General features: G+C 36.2%; 1 protein-coding gene across 1 annotated transcript; it reads right to left on the bottom strand.

The window, feature by feature from the left end:
- Positions 1–343: 343 nt before the first annotated feature.
- Positions 344–10,531, bottom strand: LOC114531124 (RUN and FYVE domain-containing protein 2-like). The gene is made up of 20 exons (XM_028552773.1): positions 10,263–10,531; positions 9,581–9,698; positions 9,314–9,415; positions 8,936–9,059; positions 8,581–8,657; positions 8,324–8,407; positions 8,123–8,192; positions 7,766–7,867; positions 7,133–7,182; positions 6,738–6,804; positions 6,267–6,317; positions 5,647–5,763; positions 4,983–5,080; positions 4,768–4,854; positions 4,308–4,437; positions 3,823–3,885; positions 3,542–3,573; positions 3,015–3,063; positions 2,001–2,078; positions 344–1,488 (listed from the first exon to the last, which is right to left on the bottom strand). The coding sequence occupies exons 1-20, from the start codon at positions 10,519–10,521 to the stop codon at positions 1,354–1,356; spliced, it is 1,893 nt and encodes a 630-aa protein (XP_028408574.1). The 5' UTR covers positions 10,522–10,531; the 3' UTR covers positions 344–1,353.
- Between the last annotated feature and the right edge of the window lie 7,266 nt (positions 10,532–17,797).

Here is a 17,797-nt window from a genome sequence, read left to right as displayed (position 1 = left end):
GACAAGCTTTGAGAGAATTGTCGTCGCCAAAACTGAGCCAAATAAATCAATGAAATTATGGGCAATAAAAATATCTCTTCGCGAAATTTCTAAAATCGAAATTGAATCGAATTATTCTTTGTCAAATCACGATAAGGGAACGAAAGCACAAATGATATGGCGTGGTAACAGGAGAGGAAGTGGGGAGGCGAAAAAGAAAGTTCAATTAAATATTGATAATACGAGTCTTTGAAATTAATGTTTAACTATCGTCTTAATTGCCCTTATTTGGATTGCACGAGTCACGCATGTGTTATAATTTTATCAATTACATTTCTGTTTTTGTTTCATTGTCTTGTTTTATTTAAAAAATCTACATCGAGATTTAAGTAGCATTAACTTGGGACGTAATAATCTTGTTTACAAGCAAAAATCGCGTCTTGACTTTCAAATACTTCAAAATTCAAATCACTTTACACGATTAAGCCTTTTAGATTTGAACAATTACGGATTGATTGGAAGGATTAATTGACCGACTTTTACACAACCAAATACACAACCACATAGAGACGAACTCTATAGAGTATAGTCAATACATTGCAGTCGATTACGTTCTGTAATTCTATTTAACAATTTGTACCGTTATGTATGTACACGAATGGTATTTTCACAAAATCATTTGCATGCTCATTGGCAAGTTTCAAAAAATATATTTAATTTTCATGCACAATCAAAATCGTCAAGATCAAAGAACAATTTGTGTCATACAATTTCACGCACGATTAAAACTACTTTACAGTGGCGTAGCCAGCCTGACGATTTTGTCCCGCTATGTAAATTTCGAGTTATTATAATTATTCATGTCTTTAGAAATCTATTGTTTTCACAGTCAGCGAACACTAAAATATTAGCATAGCGGGACAAATCGACAGGCTGTCTACGCTAGTGCTACTTCATCAACCTATCAACATAACGAGTGTTATCAGCTCATATAAAGTCTGAAGAAAAAATTAACTTTCGGTATTAATTCAGTGTTATAAGGTATAGACGTTATATACGTGGCTAAATTCTGAGTGATTCAAAGTGAATATAAAACCTTAGAAGTGACATGCAAGTTCCAAGATGTTATGAGAGTTTTCTCACTTGGAGAGAAAGGTAGAGGAACGCTTCATGCGTTTTTTCAACCAATTGTTCCGATACACGACATTTCATTCGGTTATAAAAATGCAGCTTTTGCAGGGTCATCTCTTCATAATCATAACGTCTTGCAGAAACCGCTGTATCGTGCCAGAAACCTTACGTTTGGCTGCTGTTCCAAAAGGTCTAGAAATTGAGTTTTCCTCCAATTTCATTATATTCCATACGCAGTCCATGTCAACTTTGGTATCTTTCTAGCAATGTATTATAGCAGATATCGCACACGCGCACTGGCTTAGCGGAGGATGGGAGAGGCATGGCATTGTCCGAACAGGAATTACAAAAGATTCCACCACAATTACGACAATGGTGCTTAAAGAAGCAAAAAAGATACGTTAAATGCTGATATCAACAATCTTCCGAGTTTCCTAGACTTCATTCAGTCCTAGGACAGATGTTATAGAAAAGGTCACTTCGTGAAACTCGATTCAATTTACAAAAAGTTGTTCAAATTTATCCGGAGTGGGGAATCGTGAACTACACTAATATACTAGAATTTCACAATCCTATAGAGACATTTATAAAAGGTCCCCGTTATGACGTGGTTTGTGGACGAAACATGCTACTGCATGATTTGCCAATCAGAGGCGACCAACCAGAAACATACTTCATCGGCAAACTACGTCATAACGCAGATGTTTTTTGTAAAAATCCGTGTAAAGAGATTTCCTCAAACGCTAACCGGTTGTTCTTATTATTTAACAAGAGTCACAATTAACGTTTGATTGAAAGAACATATTCATGTCAATCAATAACAGTACATTGATCTTATAATAAGCCAGACAATTCAATGGCATTCAGGCAAAATGATAAGCTTCACTTACTTTCCGACGAGAAATTGAAAAGGCCTGTTTACAAAATTGACAATAGGCTGTGTCCTTATCGTCGGTCCATTTCATTTCCTAAAAACGAATGAATCACTTTTACAAATTCTGAGAAAAACTCGACGAGAACTTCAGTGAATTATTTCATTTTTTTCCGTCTGTCCAATTACACTAGAAGTGTAAAGTTTATCAATAACCGCTGATGAATGAAGTACGTGCGTAAAAAACGCTCGAGTTGATTCAAGTTGATATGAACAGGATAGAACAATGTTGTGCTGGCCACATAGTTCAGAGTTGTTATCAACATTGAACAACATTGTCACACCCGATTCATTTTCAAAAAATATTGTTCAATGTTGATAACAACTGTTAACAATGTGGGCAGCACAACATTGTTCCACCCTGTTCAACCGCAGGCTCAGAGTTTTTAGTTAATTTGTTAAATTTCGTATGCACAAATTTAAAGAATAAAACGTTCGAACACCTAGTCACGATGTACGACGTTTATTTATATACTTTCCAGTGATTGTGTACGTTAAGGTCGACACAAACCGAACGCGATCCGCCAACGCGACGCGATTTTTACGAATTTTTCAATTTTTTAAAAGCCGCTAATTTTGACAATGTTATGATATTCTTGGTGATTACCGATTGACGGTACATTTTTACTGATCTGGTACCCATATCTCGCAAAATGTTATCCATATCTCGCAAAATGTTCGCGTCGCGTTAGCGAATCGCGCCAGTGTGTCTGGCCTTTACATACGATTCTAAGTTCTTTCCAAAAAAACCCACCACCAAGTCTTGCCCGCAATAGTGATTGCGTTTTTCTTCAGTCAATTATTTCACTCAGTGAAATGCAGTATATTTATACGACGAAATCGTTACTTGACGGGACAAAATAGCCAATTTTGACAGGACATCCAATATCCCTTGGCCTTGAGCAATGCAAGCCCTTTCATGCATGTACACCATATACAACTGTTGAAATGTTTCTATCAGATTATTACAAACCTTCATGTTTTGATGAGCCTCTTTCATCTCGACGACTTTTAAATGAGAACTAAGAGAAAATACAGTATTGAGACATGAGATAAGATCATGCAATTCTTCTTGCGACGGAGGGTGTTGACAGGGACGCCGGACGCAAAAATGCCCTTTCATTTTAAAGGATTAATTACATTCTATATCCAAAGTAAACGTGCCACAAACGAGCATCAAAAATAACACAATCGTCTAGGCACAGAAATTATCTTTGAAAGAGAAAACACGACGATACGAGGTTTAACTGACGATGTTCTGCAAACATTCTTTATTAATGCGCCGCTACATGAGGACTGCCCTTTCACCAAAATCTGCCCCCTTTGCCCTCGCATCGTTCCGGCGTCCCTGGGTGTTAAATGGTTAGATTTATCGCGGATTTTCTTTCGTTGTAACAATAAATCTTCCCTAAAGTTCATTGCTAAAGTTCTACTATATAGTGGTATTTTAAAGATCTTAGACAGTCATAAGTGTAATCCCGAAATGCAACCATATTATACCTGCTTAATGTATTACCCATTTCCACCAACGCCTGAAAATTTAGAAGAATATATTGAGCCTAATTGCGTATATATTGAGCCGAAGTGTGTATAATTCAATTGGAAATTAAGACGTTTAAACATCTAGAATTTATGTGGAAAATATACGCTTTCTAGCCGTATTGTATGTAAATCATTGTCGAGATTTGCGGCTATAGATAAAAATGCTGTTTCATGCACTATGGGTCCCTCAGCCTTACTATCAGTCTTGTATTGAAAAAATTCTAGACCAAAGAACTTACCGTTTCTTGTTCTAGATACGATTTCTTTAACTCATTGTGAGCTTCTTCTAGAGTCGCGTATTTCTAAAGGCATGTCAAGCTTACTGGTCAGTTAAGCACATTGAACTCAAAAGAACTTTAATTTGTTCAATTGAACAAAAGTTCTTTTGAGTTCAATGGTTAAGCATGATGAATGCATGTATAGTGTTATGTTTTTTTCACTTTTGAAATATTCACTTAAGCCTAGTTTCCATTTTGTCCTTATTCTCGTCAACATGTCAAGGTGGCTGATGTGATAGAATTTTATGTGTGTGCAGTCAACAATGACCGATTTGAATACAGAAATAAAGGCAAATTTACACCCGGACTATTAAAATTACATCAAGTAAAATGACTTGTTCACAGCCTTGAATGCATATTGCGCAACTAATTTCTTTATAGCATGTGGGACTCAGGACATTCAAACCTTAACTATTAAATCAGTCATTAGTAGTTTATATTCCAACCTGTTTTACGACTTCGAGTTCACGAACTCGTCCTTCCATCTGAGTGAGATTTTCATTGACTCGTGTGAGCTCTTCCTGAAGACCTGACCTCCAGTCACGTTCAATCTTTAGATCAACTTCCAGGGCATTTCTGAAAAATAATGAAACTATTACAGAAAACAGCGAGAGGGAAGATATTACATCTCAGCTGAAACGAGCGTGTTAAATGAGTAAAACTACAAAATTTGTTTGGAAAATGTCGTAGAAAGAGGAAAATTTAGTCTTATTTATAACAAAGTTTGCAAATTTTGTATACTTTTGTTTTACGCACGTAAATTGCTACTATTTCTGTCCCGATTTTTCAGTGCGAAGACCCTTAATTTTTTCTCAAAGTACATACTTTTAAGCACTTAAAGAATATTGACAATCGTTATAGAAGGTCACGCCGTAGGACATATCTAAGACAAGCTTTACCTAATACCTTTTGCCGTCACACGTGACCAGTTGCTGACTTATTTGCTGCATAGTTTCCTCGACAGCGCTCTTCTCCTTGCATACTTCATTTAACCTAAAACAATAAGAATGTATACATGCATGAAGTTTAACCTGTTCCATGCGATAAAAATTCCTCCTCCGTGTTGATTATCATCAACTTCTTATTACAAGGAGTTGGAACTATACATCTCTTATAATTACTTGTTTTCTAAATCTTTTGATTCGATCGTAATGCGGGAATATTTTTCTCCCAATTCTGCCCATTTCTCCTCATTTTGAGCTTTGGCCGTTTGACTTTCCTGGAAAAATGACGAATATACAATACAAACGATATAATCAAGGAGCAGCGTGGCAACGTCTTCTAACAGCTTCGCATGCAGTAAATGGGGTATAGCAATTGCTTACATAGACAAAAACACTTCGACCTGAGGGCCTTCGTCAGGAGAGGTAAAGGCCGGCCTCCACTTGCACGTACGTACGCGCTGAAATCGCACGTCGATGGCCGCCTTGAAAGTAGACTACAGTTCTACTGCCACACGTACAAGAAATTAGCCGCAACTGCCGGCTTAGCAACCAGTTTCGAGTCATCGAGCATGCGCCAAATCGGCCGCACAGATAGTACGTGCAAGTGGAGGCCGACCTTTAGCACTAAAGTACCATAACTTTCCTGACAACATCGCTTAAGTCGAAATAGCGGGAAGTGTTTTTGTTTCATCCATATTTTTTAAACTCAAATGTTTCTGGGGGGGGATGCCCTCTCTGCACACCCACCCCGTACGCCTATGGTAACAGTTGATCGCCCAGGTTGTTAATCACCTTGAAAAAGACTTTTTACAGAGCTAATTAGTACTCATAAAAACGGTACCTGCCATTTTGTGTGCAAGTCTAAATTTATAGTCTTGATATCCTGTAGCTGTCGTCTTAACGAGATCAACGTATCCTGTTTATCATGGATGTCCTTCTCCAACAGTTGCATTGCAATCTAATGGGAACAACAAACAACTATACGTGAATTCCCCAGTACTGCTCTGTTGCACCGAGCAATCCCCCCCCCCCTTGATACCAGCAAACCTATAACTTTTAATGGTGATACTCAAAAACCTGCGGTTTTTAAAACAGAAGATTTAGTTCAGGGATGAAACCTGTTTTACAGTAAGTGGATATAAAGTCAAACAACACATAGGTGGTTTACACTGTGTATGTACATAAATTATATAGTTTTGAACTTACGTTTATAGACTTATTACAGTACATACACAATCTATCTAATCGGAAACAAAATTATCTATTTATTGAACAACTGAGTTGAAATATTTTGTTTTAAATAGTTTAATTCTCAATAGAAGCACATATTTAATAAATGAGATGTAGAGTAGGTTCAGTCATAAACAAGATGTATGAGAGTATTTTTAAACTTTGGCTCATCCTGCATTTAAGCTAAACGCCTTTCGAACAACCGAATTATGAAAACCTATAAGGTTGTACCTGACTTTCATTTTTCATGTTTTTGACAAGTTCCAACTCAGATTCTGTTTCCTACAAGTAATAAATAAGTAGGAGAGAGCTTATTAATTTGGAATATTCTGAAACGAATGCAATATCTGTCGAAGGAAGGAACGCGTTCCGATAAAAGTGGAACGCAAATGGAACGCATATTGGAACCCACTGGAACGCATTTGGAACGCATTTGGAACGCAATTGGAACGCAATTGGAACGCATTGAGGAACGCGTTCCGAACGCGTTCGGAACGCGTTTCCTGTTAGGTTTTTTCTGAGCAGTACTGTAGTCATGTAGCACTGATTACACTAAAGTCTAAATTTCTTAAAATATCAAGAACAGTCGGCTGGAGTTCATAATAAAAAAACAAGAAGCATGCTCATAAGCAGAATTGATGCGCATGCAGAAGCGAACTGTAATTCCTCTTCCAGCGTAAAAACATCAACTTTTAGGATTACCTTCCTCAATTTCTTTTCGTTGTCAAGTTGCTTTCTGACATCCTCATACATCTCATTCAAACCTTCCCTATCCAGAAAAGACAAATGAATCGACATAAGCAAAAATTTGCGCGGGAAATACACTACTGTCAATACGTCTAGCAACCTCGTTCCCAGGGTTTTCTCGTTAGACTGAACCTCTAATTGAAATATGTCTCGATCAACTACCCTACCAGGGGCCTGTAATAGTGGATTTGTTACAATTATCAGGATTTTTCACAACAGCTCCTTTCAGTACTGCATTCCATCCAAAATAAGCGACTTATTACCTCCTATACTGCACACGATTTAAATTGACAGCGAGTTTTGGAGAAAGATCAGTTTAGGATATAACATAAATATTGACACTTTAATACCTTGACTTTACATAAGTCTCTCTTTCAATACCGATATCAGCTTGCACTATCTGTAAGCGATATAGTATTTGTCTTTAATACCATATAAAGAGAGGCGTAGTTTTACCCGAGGAGAATATATACTCCCATTGCAAGAAGTTCCAGGGTCAAGGGATTTCAAAGATTTTCCGAAATTAAATTCAACTATAAACTTGTAACTATATAGTTTATAGCGTCAATTAAGTGTCAAGGTCTGTCGGGATATCGAAGGTAGAAATATACGATCCTAATAAAAAACTTATTGAAGTGCACAGACGTTTTGAAGTGCAATATACATGTAGCAACCTAATGTTTATTCGTCTTGTCTACAGGCAAGATTCCATATGCAATTTTTACTACGGTTTATGTGCGATTTTCTTCTTGGAAAAATATGAACGAGTGAATTAGCTGCACGGTTGTTCAAATAAAAGCTCCCATACATCAGTCCTGTCATCAGCGCATTCGTAACTAACGAGTCGTTCACATCCATCAAAAAAACAAAAACATCGAACGTAATATCGCAGCAAAATCGCAACTGTATGTAAACGAGCCATGTTCTCGTTAAAACTAGTTGAGTTTCAGGATCATGTTCATTTCGGAACTTACTGTACATACCTCCAGCTGTCTTTTATGTTGTAAAACAACCACATCGCTTCCTTTCTTCAGTTCATCTCGCTCCTCCACAACTGACTTTAATTCATATTTCAAATTGCCAATCTGAGTATTACAGAACAGTTAACAGATAAATGAAGTATAGTCATTTAATACTCAATCATTGAACAAAAAATAATTAAAAATTTATTATTCTGACGCCGTTTTGTAACAAAACATACACAGTTCAAAGTCAACATACAAGATCGATATAAAGGAATATAAACTTGATCAACAACGTGTTCTTTCAAAGTAGCTAAATATATAAACGTTATAACTGACTACTTTATGTACCATGCATGATGTCTGTTGTGAACAAACCTCCTCCTTTTGTGTTTTATCCAGGTCTTCTAAAATTTTCATCTTTGCTTGGAGATCTGCCATGTTTGAGCTGTTGATGAAAATAATTAAACAAATCAGCTGTGATAGAAAACCTTTGTGTTGTAATCCCTAGTTTTCTTGTGGTGCATCAGTATGGCAAATTTAAAGGGAAAAGATGAATGGTGAAGTTATTAAACATACGCGAGACTTCTGTTGATTTCTTCAAGATAAGCTTTCTGATCCAAAACCAATTCCATGTTGACATTTTGTGATTCATTGTTTGTGCTGATAAAAACAATAATTGATTCTCTTTAAACTCAATGATTCAAATCTCTCCTTTTTTTGGAAGCAAAAGTGTCATTGTATTCTGACATATAATGAACACACAAATATTGTTAAAAAAGAAAGCATTTCAAAGGAATATAGTGAAACATTATGTAGCTATAGGTCAAAACTACCTTGTTGAACAATCATCATCAGGTTTTTCCAAGTAATTCCCTTCTTTGAGATAAAAACTTAAATCAATGACACTTCTCTGCAAAGAAAAAGAAATGGATTGAGCACCTTTCTGGGGGCCATTTTTGTAAAGATAAATATTTGCGAATTAGCGACTGTAATGTTGAAATCTTAATTTGTGCTTTAAGATTCCTTGTCCAAGGTTGTTTCAAGTTCTATTAGTCACAAGTTGCAAGACTATTGTGAACAATTCATGATATACAGTATAGCAAAATTTTCTCTTTTTCTTGTGTGACCAAATTCAGCCAGTAAAAATATTTTTACTGAAAATTATGTATAGTCGAGTATTGTACTAACCTGAAGATCCAGATCGCCCCCCTTGATGCACATATTACAATCAATAACGTTCAGCCCTACTAACAGACCACCAATAACTGCCCCTTCTTCTCCAATCATTGTCGCTGACTGCTCGTACCATTCACTAAAAACGTTCACATCCCATTGTCATACCATAGTCATAGACAAAATATTAAGCCAAACAGGCAGAAACACATGGCGATGTATATATACATGTATACTAATTCTAAGATGCTTTTTCTAGCGATAGTACTCTATTTCTCTTAATGCTCAATGTACATAAGAATTTAGTCTAGGACTTAAATTGACCATTGCACAATTATTTTAATTTTGGAAGTTACACAGCTGTTGAAAAGAGCTCATTTCCAACATAATTACCTTAAAATATCTTTCCGCGTGAGTAAGCTGTTGAGGTAATCTGCTATCTTCTTTTGCATCATTGCCAGGCGAAGCCATGCTCTGCCACGACCTAAACCTGTCCTATTTCACATTAAAAAAAAACATTTGTTACACAATAGATTTTGTAAAATTCATAAAAGTTAATGAAGTTAGAAAATATTTGATTAAAACAAAACTTCAAGGCATGACACAGTCATATTGAGTATTTTAACAGCATGTTATGACATAAAAAGGTCAGTGACTCACTTGAGCCCAGGCAAGCTGCGCACACTCTCTGTGATCTCAGCTGCATCGGCATCAATTTTCTCAATATTCTCCAAGGGTCCCCAATAGTCCTTGCTTGCCCCAAGGAAATTCCTCTTAACTGTATGCATTAGGTAAAGAATAGAACATCAAACCATGAATTGGCAATATTGCCAAAGCAATATCAATGAATGCAACAATTGTGACAATGGAGCCAAAGTAAAACGAAACCCAGCCTATAGCTAAACATCAGCACGTAAAATTGCAGGGAAAGTAGATGTGACTTTATGAAAAAACCTAGATATTTACCATTTCTAGAAAGTGGATAAGACACCGAGACTTCTATTTTCCCCAATCAAATTAATGCACAGTGTGCAAGCTTAGAAAAAATCCTCACATACTGAAAAACAAATATCTCAAAATTCCCCACTAAATACCAGAAAACCTTATATTTGTAAATGATTTTGCGTTAAAGAAAACAAGAAAACATTTTTTTCTAGTTCCTCGTCAGATGACTGTATTGTACAAAGGCGTGTGTGGGTCAAACATGGTCATCCCACTGGAAGTGGGCTTCCTGGTAGTGGGCAAATATACCAAAGTAGGTATATTTGTTAAATAGATAATACTCAATTGATCTAAATTAAATTATCCATAACAAACTCCTGTTTGCTGATAAACAACTCACCCTTTAGACCATGCCTCAAAACATGTTCAATAATAACAAAAAATTGTTGCAATGGTAAATGATCTTCCCCCAAATTTCGACCCGATTTTAAGGAGCTTTCTATTAAGTTTTTTATACATAATTTAGAGAGATTTAAAAGGTTTGCACGTTCGACAGCTGCATAAGCAAAACTTCTAGGACCATTTAAAGAGGAAGTGCTTGATGATCGCGAAGCAACTAGGTCAGAAATGTTTTCTGAATCATCTGAACTGGCTGCCATATTGCCAAATTCCAACTTGTTATTATCATATTGTGTTCGATACGAATTAATTCGACAGTTTCCGAATATTGCCCGACTACAAGATGATGAATGGGTTCGAACGTTTGGCTGGTGAAATATTGTAAAGTGTGAAAAATCAATTTTTGTATAAATTAGTATTACGTTCGAAAATGCGTTAGGGCTGCTTTCCACTGTCTCTTTTTTTGCATTGCACGTATAATATGGTGTTTCGGTACTGTTTCCAATTAGAGAAAACTAAAAAATCATCAATGTCTCTAATAGGACGTACACCATACTGAAAAGTTTAAAACCTTCTACTCTTCTTCAACGGTGGGCGTGCAAGGAATTAAAAAAAACATATAGTAAGTGTGTCAAAATGCGAAGGGTCTCCTTGAAAGGGTTCCCTTTTTAGGCAAGAAGGTACGATAGCCTACACTTAAACACTATACCCCTAGAAACCTCCCAATCAATAAGTCTATATAGTTTCAATGTAATATACCACGAAAAATTTACAAGGTGTATATTTTATATTCTTATAGAAACTTCATAGGTGAGGCAAAATGATTAGATTAAGTTCATTTCCTTCTTGCTCGAGACTAACCAGATTTTCAGAGCTTAAACTGCAATCCAAAATTAATACCAAAAAGGAAACAAAAGAGTGCCAGTATTTAAATACCGAATAGTGATTTTTTCTTCATATCAAAGTTCAATAATTCGAATTTAAATGTCGAATGACTAAAGTATCATTTTTGATGCCACTGACAGACAGACTTCGTCTTCGGAATGGTCGCATTATATAAGCAGACTGAACAGAAGACTTATACAATCATATAAGTACTCTGGATTACCTTCGTATTGATTTAAAATTAGGCCTATACGAATCGTTGCGCGCGCGTCGGCCATGCTAATGCATTTTCTTACTTTTATTTCAATTCAAGTAAATTAATATATGTAAAGTAAATATCATAGCGAATTTGCAACACATAGAACTAAAAAAACCATCTATCTACTCAGGACAATGTTCTCTTTAAAATGGTTCAATTTTTATTAAACTGATCGGTCAAGTATTCGCACAGAAGATACAAGTTAAAGTGAACGACAGGCAAGCTACGCTACTACAAAGTCCTCAGGCAGAACTACGTTGCTATTCAATTAATTTCTTCTATATCTGTGTTAGGCCTAGTTCATACGTCGCATTTTGGTCGCGTCGAATGCAATTCAAACAATAGATAATAAGATGGTAATGAAGCTAAATGAGATTCACCATCTCATTATCTATTGTTTGAATTGCATTCGACGCGACCAAAATGCGACGTGTGAAGTGGGCCTTAAAAAAATTCAAGTCAAACGTTTTAGGTAACAATTCAAAGTCGAAAAATATTTCACTCAAAAATGAGTAAATTGTGTTTGCATTTCCATTTCCGCGTCTTGTGATCGTTTGCATTCCGTGTTTTTTTTGTCAGGCTTGTTTAGAAAATAGGCGTATTGACACATCCCCGTGACCTGAAAACAATAGTACCTGCATACCCAAAGAGAACTCTAGAAGTGTTTCAAGCAAGTGGTGTCTTAAAGCAACGGTTACAGCTGCCCAAATCTTAGTTGTCTCTAACTTGCTTCGAAGTAGTACTTCCATACAGCCAAAATTACCAACCTTAACTCGGTCCTATTATGCATTAGTTTGGTTTCCTTGTATGTAATTTGTGTATTCTGCGGTAATGCAGTAATTAAATTCACCTTAACTGTTATGATACGCCATTCATTTTTCGTCTATTGTCGCTTAGCTACAGAAGCATTCGGTTCACCGCGTCAATATATATAAGACAGCAGGTGCTATCGAAATCCAGGTCAACATTTTGCTTCCGAAAATGTAAGGCGCAATGATTTATCAGCATGTTCCAAATGGGACGGTGAATCAAGGTTTTAAGAGAGATCTGCATGATGAAGATGTTTTTAAAACTTATGGTATGTATGAAAAGGTTTCAAAATATTGTCTGGCTTTCGAAAACAGAGTCATAATGAGAATCGTCAGTGAATTAAAACTATTTGCATGCAGGGAAAAAAATTTAGGTTGTCTTCATTATTGTTAATCTTAAGACGTTCAGATCTATAAGAGATATTTTGGATTCATGAATTTACAGAATAATAAAATAGAATAATGTATATAATATAATACATAAACTATAAAGAAATAAAAATCTCGTATTGTGCCATTACGGTGTATATGTATAATATTGCATTCAGTCTCAGAGGGATGTTAGAAGAGTCCACAAGAAGAGTGTGAACACTCCGCAACACCTTTTGTTTTCAAGTGCCCCTGGCACAAAATACGATTTTTGCACAATGGATGTACGCATTTGTCCGAAAGTACGCATTTGTCCTAGTGTTGTAGTGACGGAATTTTTCAGCAATTTTGTTTGTCGAAGCAAGGAAAGAGTTCTTCAGTGAAGAGGCTGAGAATCAGCGAAATATATATTTTATTTGCCATGGTTTTAAGTTTTAGTTTTTTGAATTTATTTTAACAGTTTTAATAATTAGGGTCTAGGCTTTATTAAATGTGTTGAAAGAGAAACTTATGGACGATATGTCAAATTCAAACTGCCTGAAGGAATTTTTTGATTTCATAAAAAAGAAAAATTTTAGAGTCGTTTGAATCGATATATAAGACACTGAAACTAGGGTTCTATGCTGTTTTTAATACACATTATTCTTTAACTGTGTAAATGAAGCAATCTGATTGGCTGAGAAGCGTTTCACAGCGGGCCGGAATTTTGCATCCAAACGACACAAAAAACAACAGTATACCTGCCCAAAGAGAACTCTAAACGCGTGGGTTTTAACGGAGCTGAGATTGTGGTGTCTTAAAGCAACCTTATGCAGCTAATATACACTCAAATCGTAATTGTCTTCAACTTTATTCGAAGTAGTACTTCCATGCACGCAGCCAAAATTACCAACCTTAACTCGGCCTTAACCCAGTACTAGAATATTTATTAGCATGTTACGCATTAGTTTGGTTTCCTTGTATATCCTGCGGTAATGCAGTAATTAAATTCACCTTGTTAGGATACTCCATTTGGTATTGTTGCTTAGCTACGGAAGCATACGGTTCACCGCGTCAATATATAAACATATCAGACAGCAGGTGCTATCGAAATATCGCGGCAATCCAAGTCAACTTTCGCTGCCGAAAATGTGAGGCGCAATGATTTATCAAGTTCCAAATGTAGTAAATCAAGGTTTTAAGGGAGATCTGATGAAGATGTTTTTAAAACTTATGGTATGTTTACAAAGGTTTCAAAATACTGTGTCGCTATTCGAGAACGGTATCGGTGTAGGAGAGAGTCCTCAGTTAAACTTAAAATATTTGCACATTTGCCGCTGCGGCGAAAAAAAAAAGTTTAAATTAACTTTACCATCTTAATTCGATTTCATATAAGATTTTTATTCAAACATTTCGTATCGGCTGGCTTGCTGACTTGAAAATGCGACAAAATATCTGCAGCCAAAGCCTGTCTTTATTTTTGTAAACTCGCAGAGAAGGGGTACTCTTCTAAATATCAATAAGAAACTTAGATTTCAACCCGAAATTCCACTGGAGCCAGTAACCTTAAATTACTATTTTTCATCCCAGGTAACGTCGCTTATCTCCGCTCTCATCAATGAGGCCAACGGTAGGTTCATGAACAAATATTTACTGAACTGACCATTACATAATGATAATCCCCGAGCCGGCGCGGAGCGCCGTGCGAGGGTGCTAATTCCGCACGGAGATTAGGAATTACACCCGGGTATTGTAACAGAACATAGCGGAATCCAAAGTTGTCCAAATTCTATGTCATAGACCGTGGACGTTCAATGGTCATGGCACTTGTGCGCACGCGCAAAATTTGAACGAGTAAGGACTGGTGATTAGCAACTCGCTGATTGGCTAAGACCTGGATGGGCTAACGCAAAATGTTGGTGTTTCAATGAAAATTAAAACTTCAGCAATTTAACTGTCATTTTGCAAACTATTTTTTTAAAAAATGTTTCGTAAACACAATATGAGATGCAGATCAAATAAAATTATATAAACAGTGAGAAAATATTAAAATATGATCAGAACTGGAAAAGTGAAGCGGTCAAAGTTAAGCGGTGAACTCGTACTTTATAATCCTTGAAATGGTAGGTGTCTGCTTTGTTTCTTTCGTGTTTGCAGTAAGAATTCATTTTAGGAACTTGGAATGTCGTTTTGCGAAGACCTAACCGACTATTTAAGACTTTACATCATCGTTTTAACTTCAAAAAGAGTTACTGAAAGTGTAATTCGGAGGTTTGATATAACAAATATCACTTTGAAGCTTTTACTGCAATCGAGTGCAATCATTGTATGGTTTCAACAATCGAAAAACAATATTCGACGTTTAGTGTTTGGGGATTTTAATTATTCTTGCTATTTTAAAGGTTTAGCTATAGTGAAGTTATTAACTTAAGTCTATATATGACTATAACTGCATGCAACGCTTGCAACAAGTAAACTGTGATTTATTTCACCTTTACGACTGTGTTTGTTTCCGAAATATGAAACATCAGCTAATTACGGTCTGGCTAGCTCAGGAAAAAATTCGAGTCGTTTGAAATGGCGAGGGGTTGCTGCATTCATGTATTTCTAGTATAAATATATAATAATACTGTGATGAAACAAAAAAATGCCAATGCATGTTACTTAACAGCTAAAAAAAGTTTCCAAATTAAAATTTCAACTGTCCTTCGGTGAAGTCGCCACTGTCCCGACATTTATGTAAAAAAGAGGGATAATTGCGTCCAAAATCCCAGAAAAATTGCCATACTGACATTAGTGAGCTTAACCAAGTGACGTTTTTGACAACACAAACCGCATGAGTAACTTCACAAGACTGGGTCAAGGATTTTGATTGGTGAAAAACAAATACGTTACTTCCGTTCAAGGTATGTATGCGTTGTCAAAAACGTCACTGGCGTAATCTTGCGTTAACCTCACTAACAGTACGCATGTTACGCGTACGAGCTCGTTGTTGATATATCTATTATTTGACATGATTTTCATATTAATTTGTCCCCCCTTAAGCATCCAATTGCACTGGGCTGCGTGCGGTTGGAATTGCGAAGGGAGATGGGCGCATTCTCGATAGTCAGATGACGGCAACTTCGTTTTCGAGCAGCTCTTTACAGGCCTTCCATGGTAGACTGCATGGCAAGGGATGGCGGCCAAAAGATTACCCTACAAATCTGGATGAATGGCTAACGGTATTTAGTTTAAACTTAGTAATAGACTATCTCTTTTCCGATCCTGCGTTCTGATTAACTACGTTACCAGTAGGCTATTAGAGCTTGCCTATACTATAGTAGCAAAACAATGGCTGGAATTCACGTTTTGTCGAAGTATTTGATGAGTTTTTGGACGCTTTTCTAGGAAATTCCGTGTCAGAAAAAGCCAAGAAAGCAACAATAATTGCTACAGTTTATACAAAAACAATTAGACAACTCTGCCTCGTTGTCAAACTATTGTCAATATTATCATGGACATGAAAATATAAAGAGGAATTCCATGCAAGCAATTTTCCTGACAGCTAGAAATCAATATACTAGCTACTAGAGAACGGTGATCGCGTGATTTGCATAAAAAAGTAGACAACTTTTTGCTTGAATTAAGCGGATTTGTGGACCAGGTGTTTGTTAAGAGTTAGGTATACTGGGGTAAGGTTTAGTTTTGAAAGGTGTACATCCCTTTTCGCTGTTTTTTTTGAAGTAATTGATTTTTCGTTTTTTGATAACCGGAAAAAATATTAGAACCTTCAAATGTTGTAATAAAATTATACATTGCCCATGGAACGAAATAGGTAAGTTTAATTTTCAGGGGGGTTGCGTGACTATTTTACTGGGGGGGTTATACCCCCAGTTTTACCGACGTGACACTTGCAGCACATCTTTATAGAAAAAGCAAGGAAACTCTACATTATTTAACAATTATTCGTCGAAGACGAGCTGAAGTCGAGGTTTTAATTCAGCGATATTCACCGAGGTGAATAATTATTTTAGTATAATTACAAAGGCTATTTTTTCAAAAAAACGAATATGTTGTGGACGGATCCATAGAGATTATAAATAACACTAGAGGGAGCATCGAGGAGAAATTGGGGAGAAATTGGGGAGAAACCGGATGTTCACTCATTCACGATGTCCGAGGCCAAAATAAGTCGTTTTAAACGATTTTTTCTATTTCTAAATGTTTTCTCCCTAAAATATCATTTCAGGATGTCTAAGGTAGTAAAACCAGTTAGAGTTTTTCCTCAAAAACCGGCAAAGCGACCTAAAAAACGAATATAAATTTTTAAACGCAAATTTTGCGCTCCTAATAATGCGCTCCCTTTTTTGACTGATGTTTCCGATACCAATGCCTCCTCTAGTGTTATTTGTTAACTCTATCGACGGATAGAAATACATGTTTCACAACCCAAAAAATATCTCGACAGTTTTACAGCAATTCAAATAAAAAGAACTTTTCGAAAAATAAAGTTGAACAGCGTTCTACAAAGTAGTTTGAAAAACTGTTTATGCCTAACTTTTTCACTTCTTTTGTGCTTTCAGGTACAGTATTTTCGTTCAAATAACGTCTTTCTTCGTCTGTCACGTCCATCACGTCTATCACGTCTTTGACAAAAACACAAAAACAACTCGCAGCCATTTTAAAAAACCGCTTGGGTGAATAATTCGAGGACGCTCGACCAATCAGAGGCCAGAATTTTCAATAATTACTTTTCTAATTATCAGTTAAGATTAATTATTGAATGAAACTTTGTTCGTGAAGTGGAACCAACCCTCGGTGAAAACAGTCTATAACAGATGCATTTCATTCCATTTTCCTCTAAGGGTTTTTATGGCGTTGTATATCAAGCTGCACTTGGTGACGCGGTCCGTTGTCCTACATGTATATGAAAACTGTCAGACAAGATTGCTCTCTTTCACAGTAAATTTCATGGAATGAAAAGCCCTATCCCACGCTATAATCAACAAGCCGTTTGTTTATACACAGACTTAACTTCCCTTTAAATCGTTTTGAAATATAAAAATGTAAAAAGAGTTCACTACTAGCCAAATTTATTTAAAGAATTCATAAAGCTAGTAATCTACACTAATTTACACTATAACAACATGTCTTTTTCAATTCTCAAATCTCTGTTTCTTTAGATTACATTTAATGAAATGAGAACTATTGGCGCAATTGAAACACAAGGCTTTGGGGCCGGAACACCCTATG

The sequence above is a fragment of the Dendronephthya gigantea genome, unplaced genomic scaffold, assembly GCF_004324835.1.
Source record: "Dendronephthya gigantea isolate DGI-Jeju-01 unplaced genomic scaffold, DenGig_1.0 000068F, whole genome shotgun sequence".
Classification (NCBI taxonomy): Eukaryota; Metazoa; Cnidaria; class Anthozoa; order Malacalcyonacea; family Nephtheidae; genus Dendronephthya; species Dendronephthya gigantea.
Note: the sequence above shows the minus strand (reverse complement) of the source record. Positions and strands in the feature narration are given on the sequence as shown.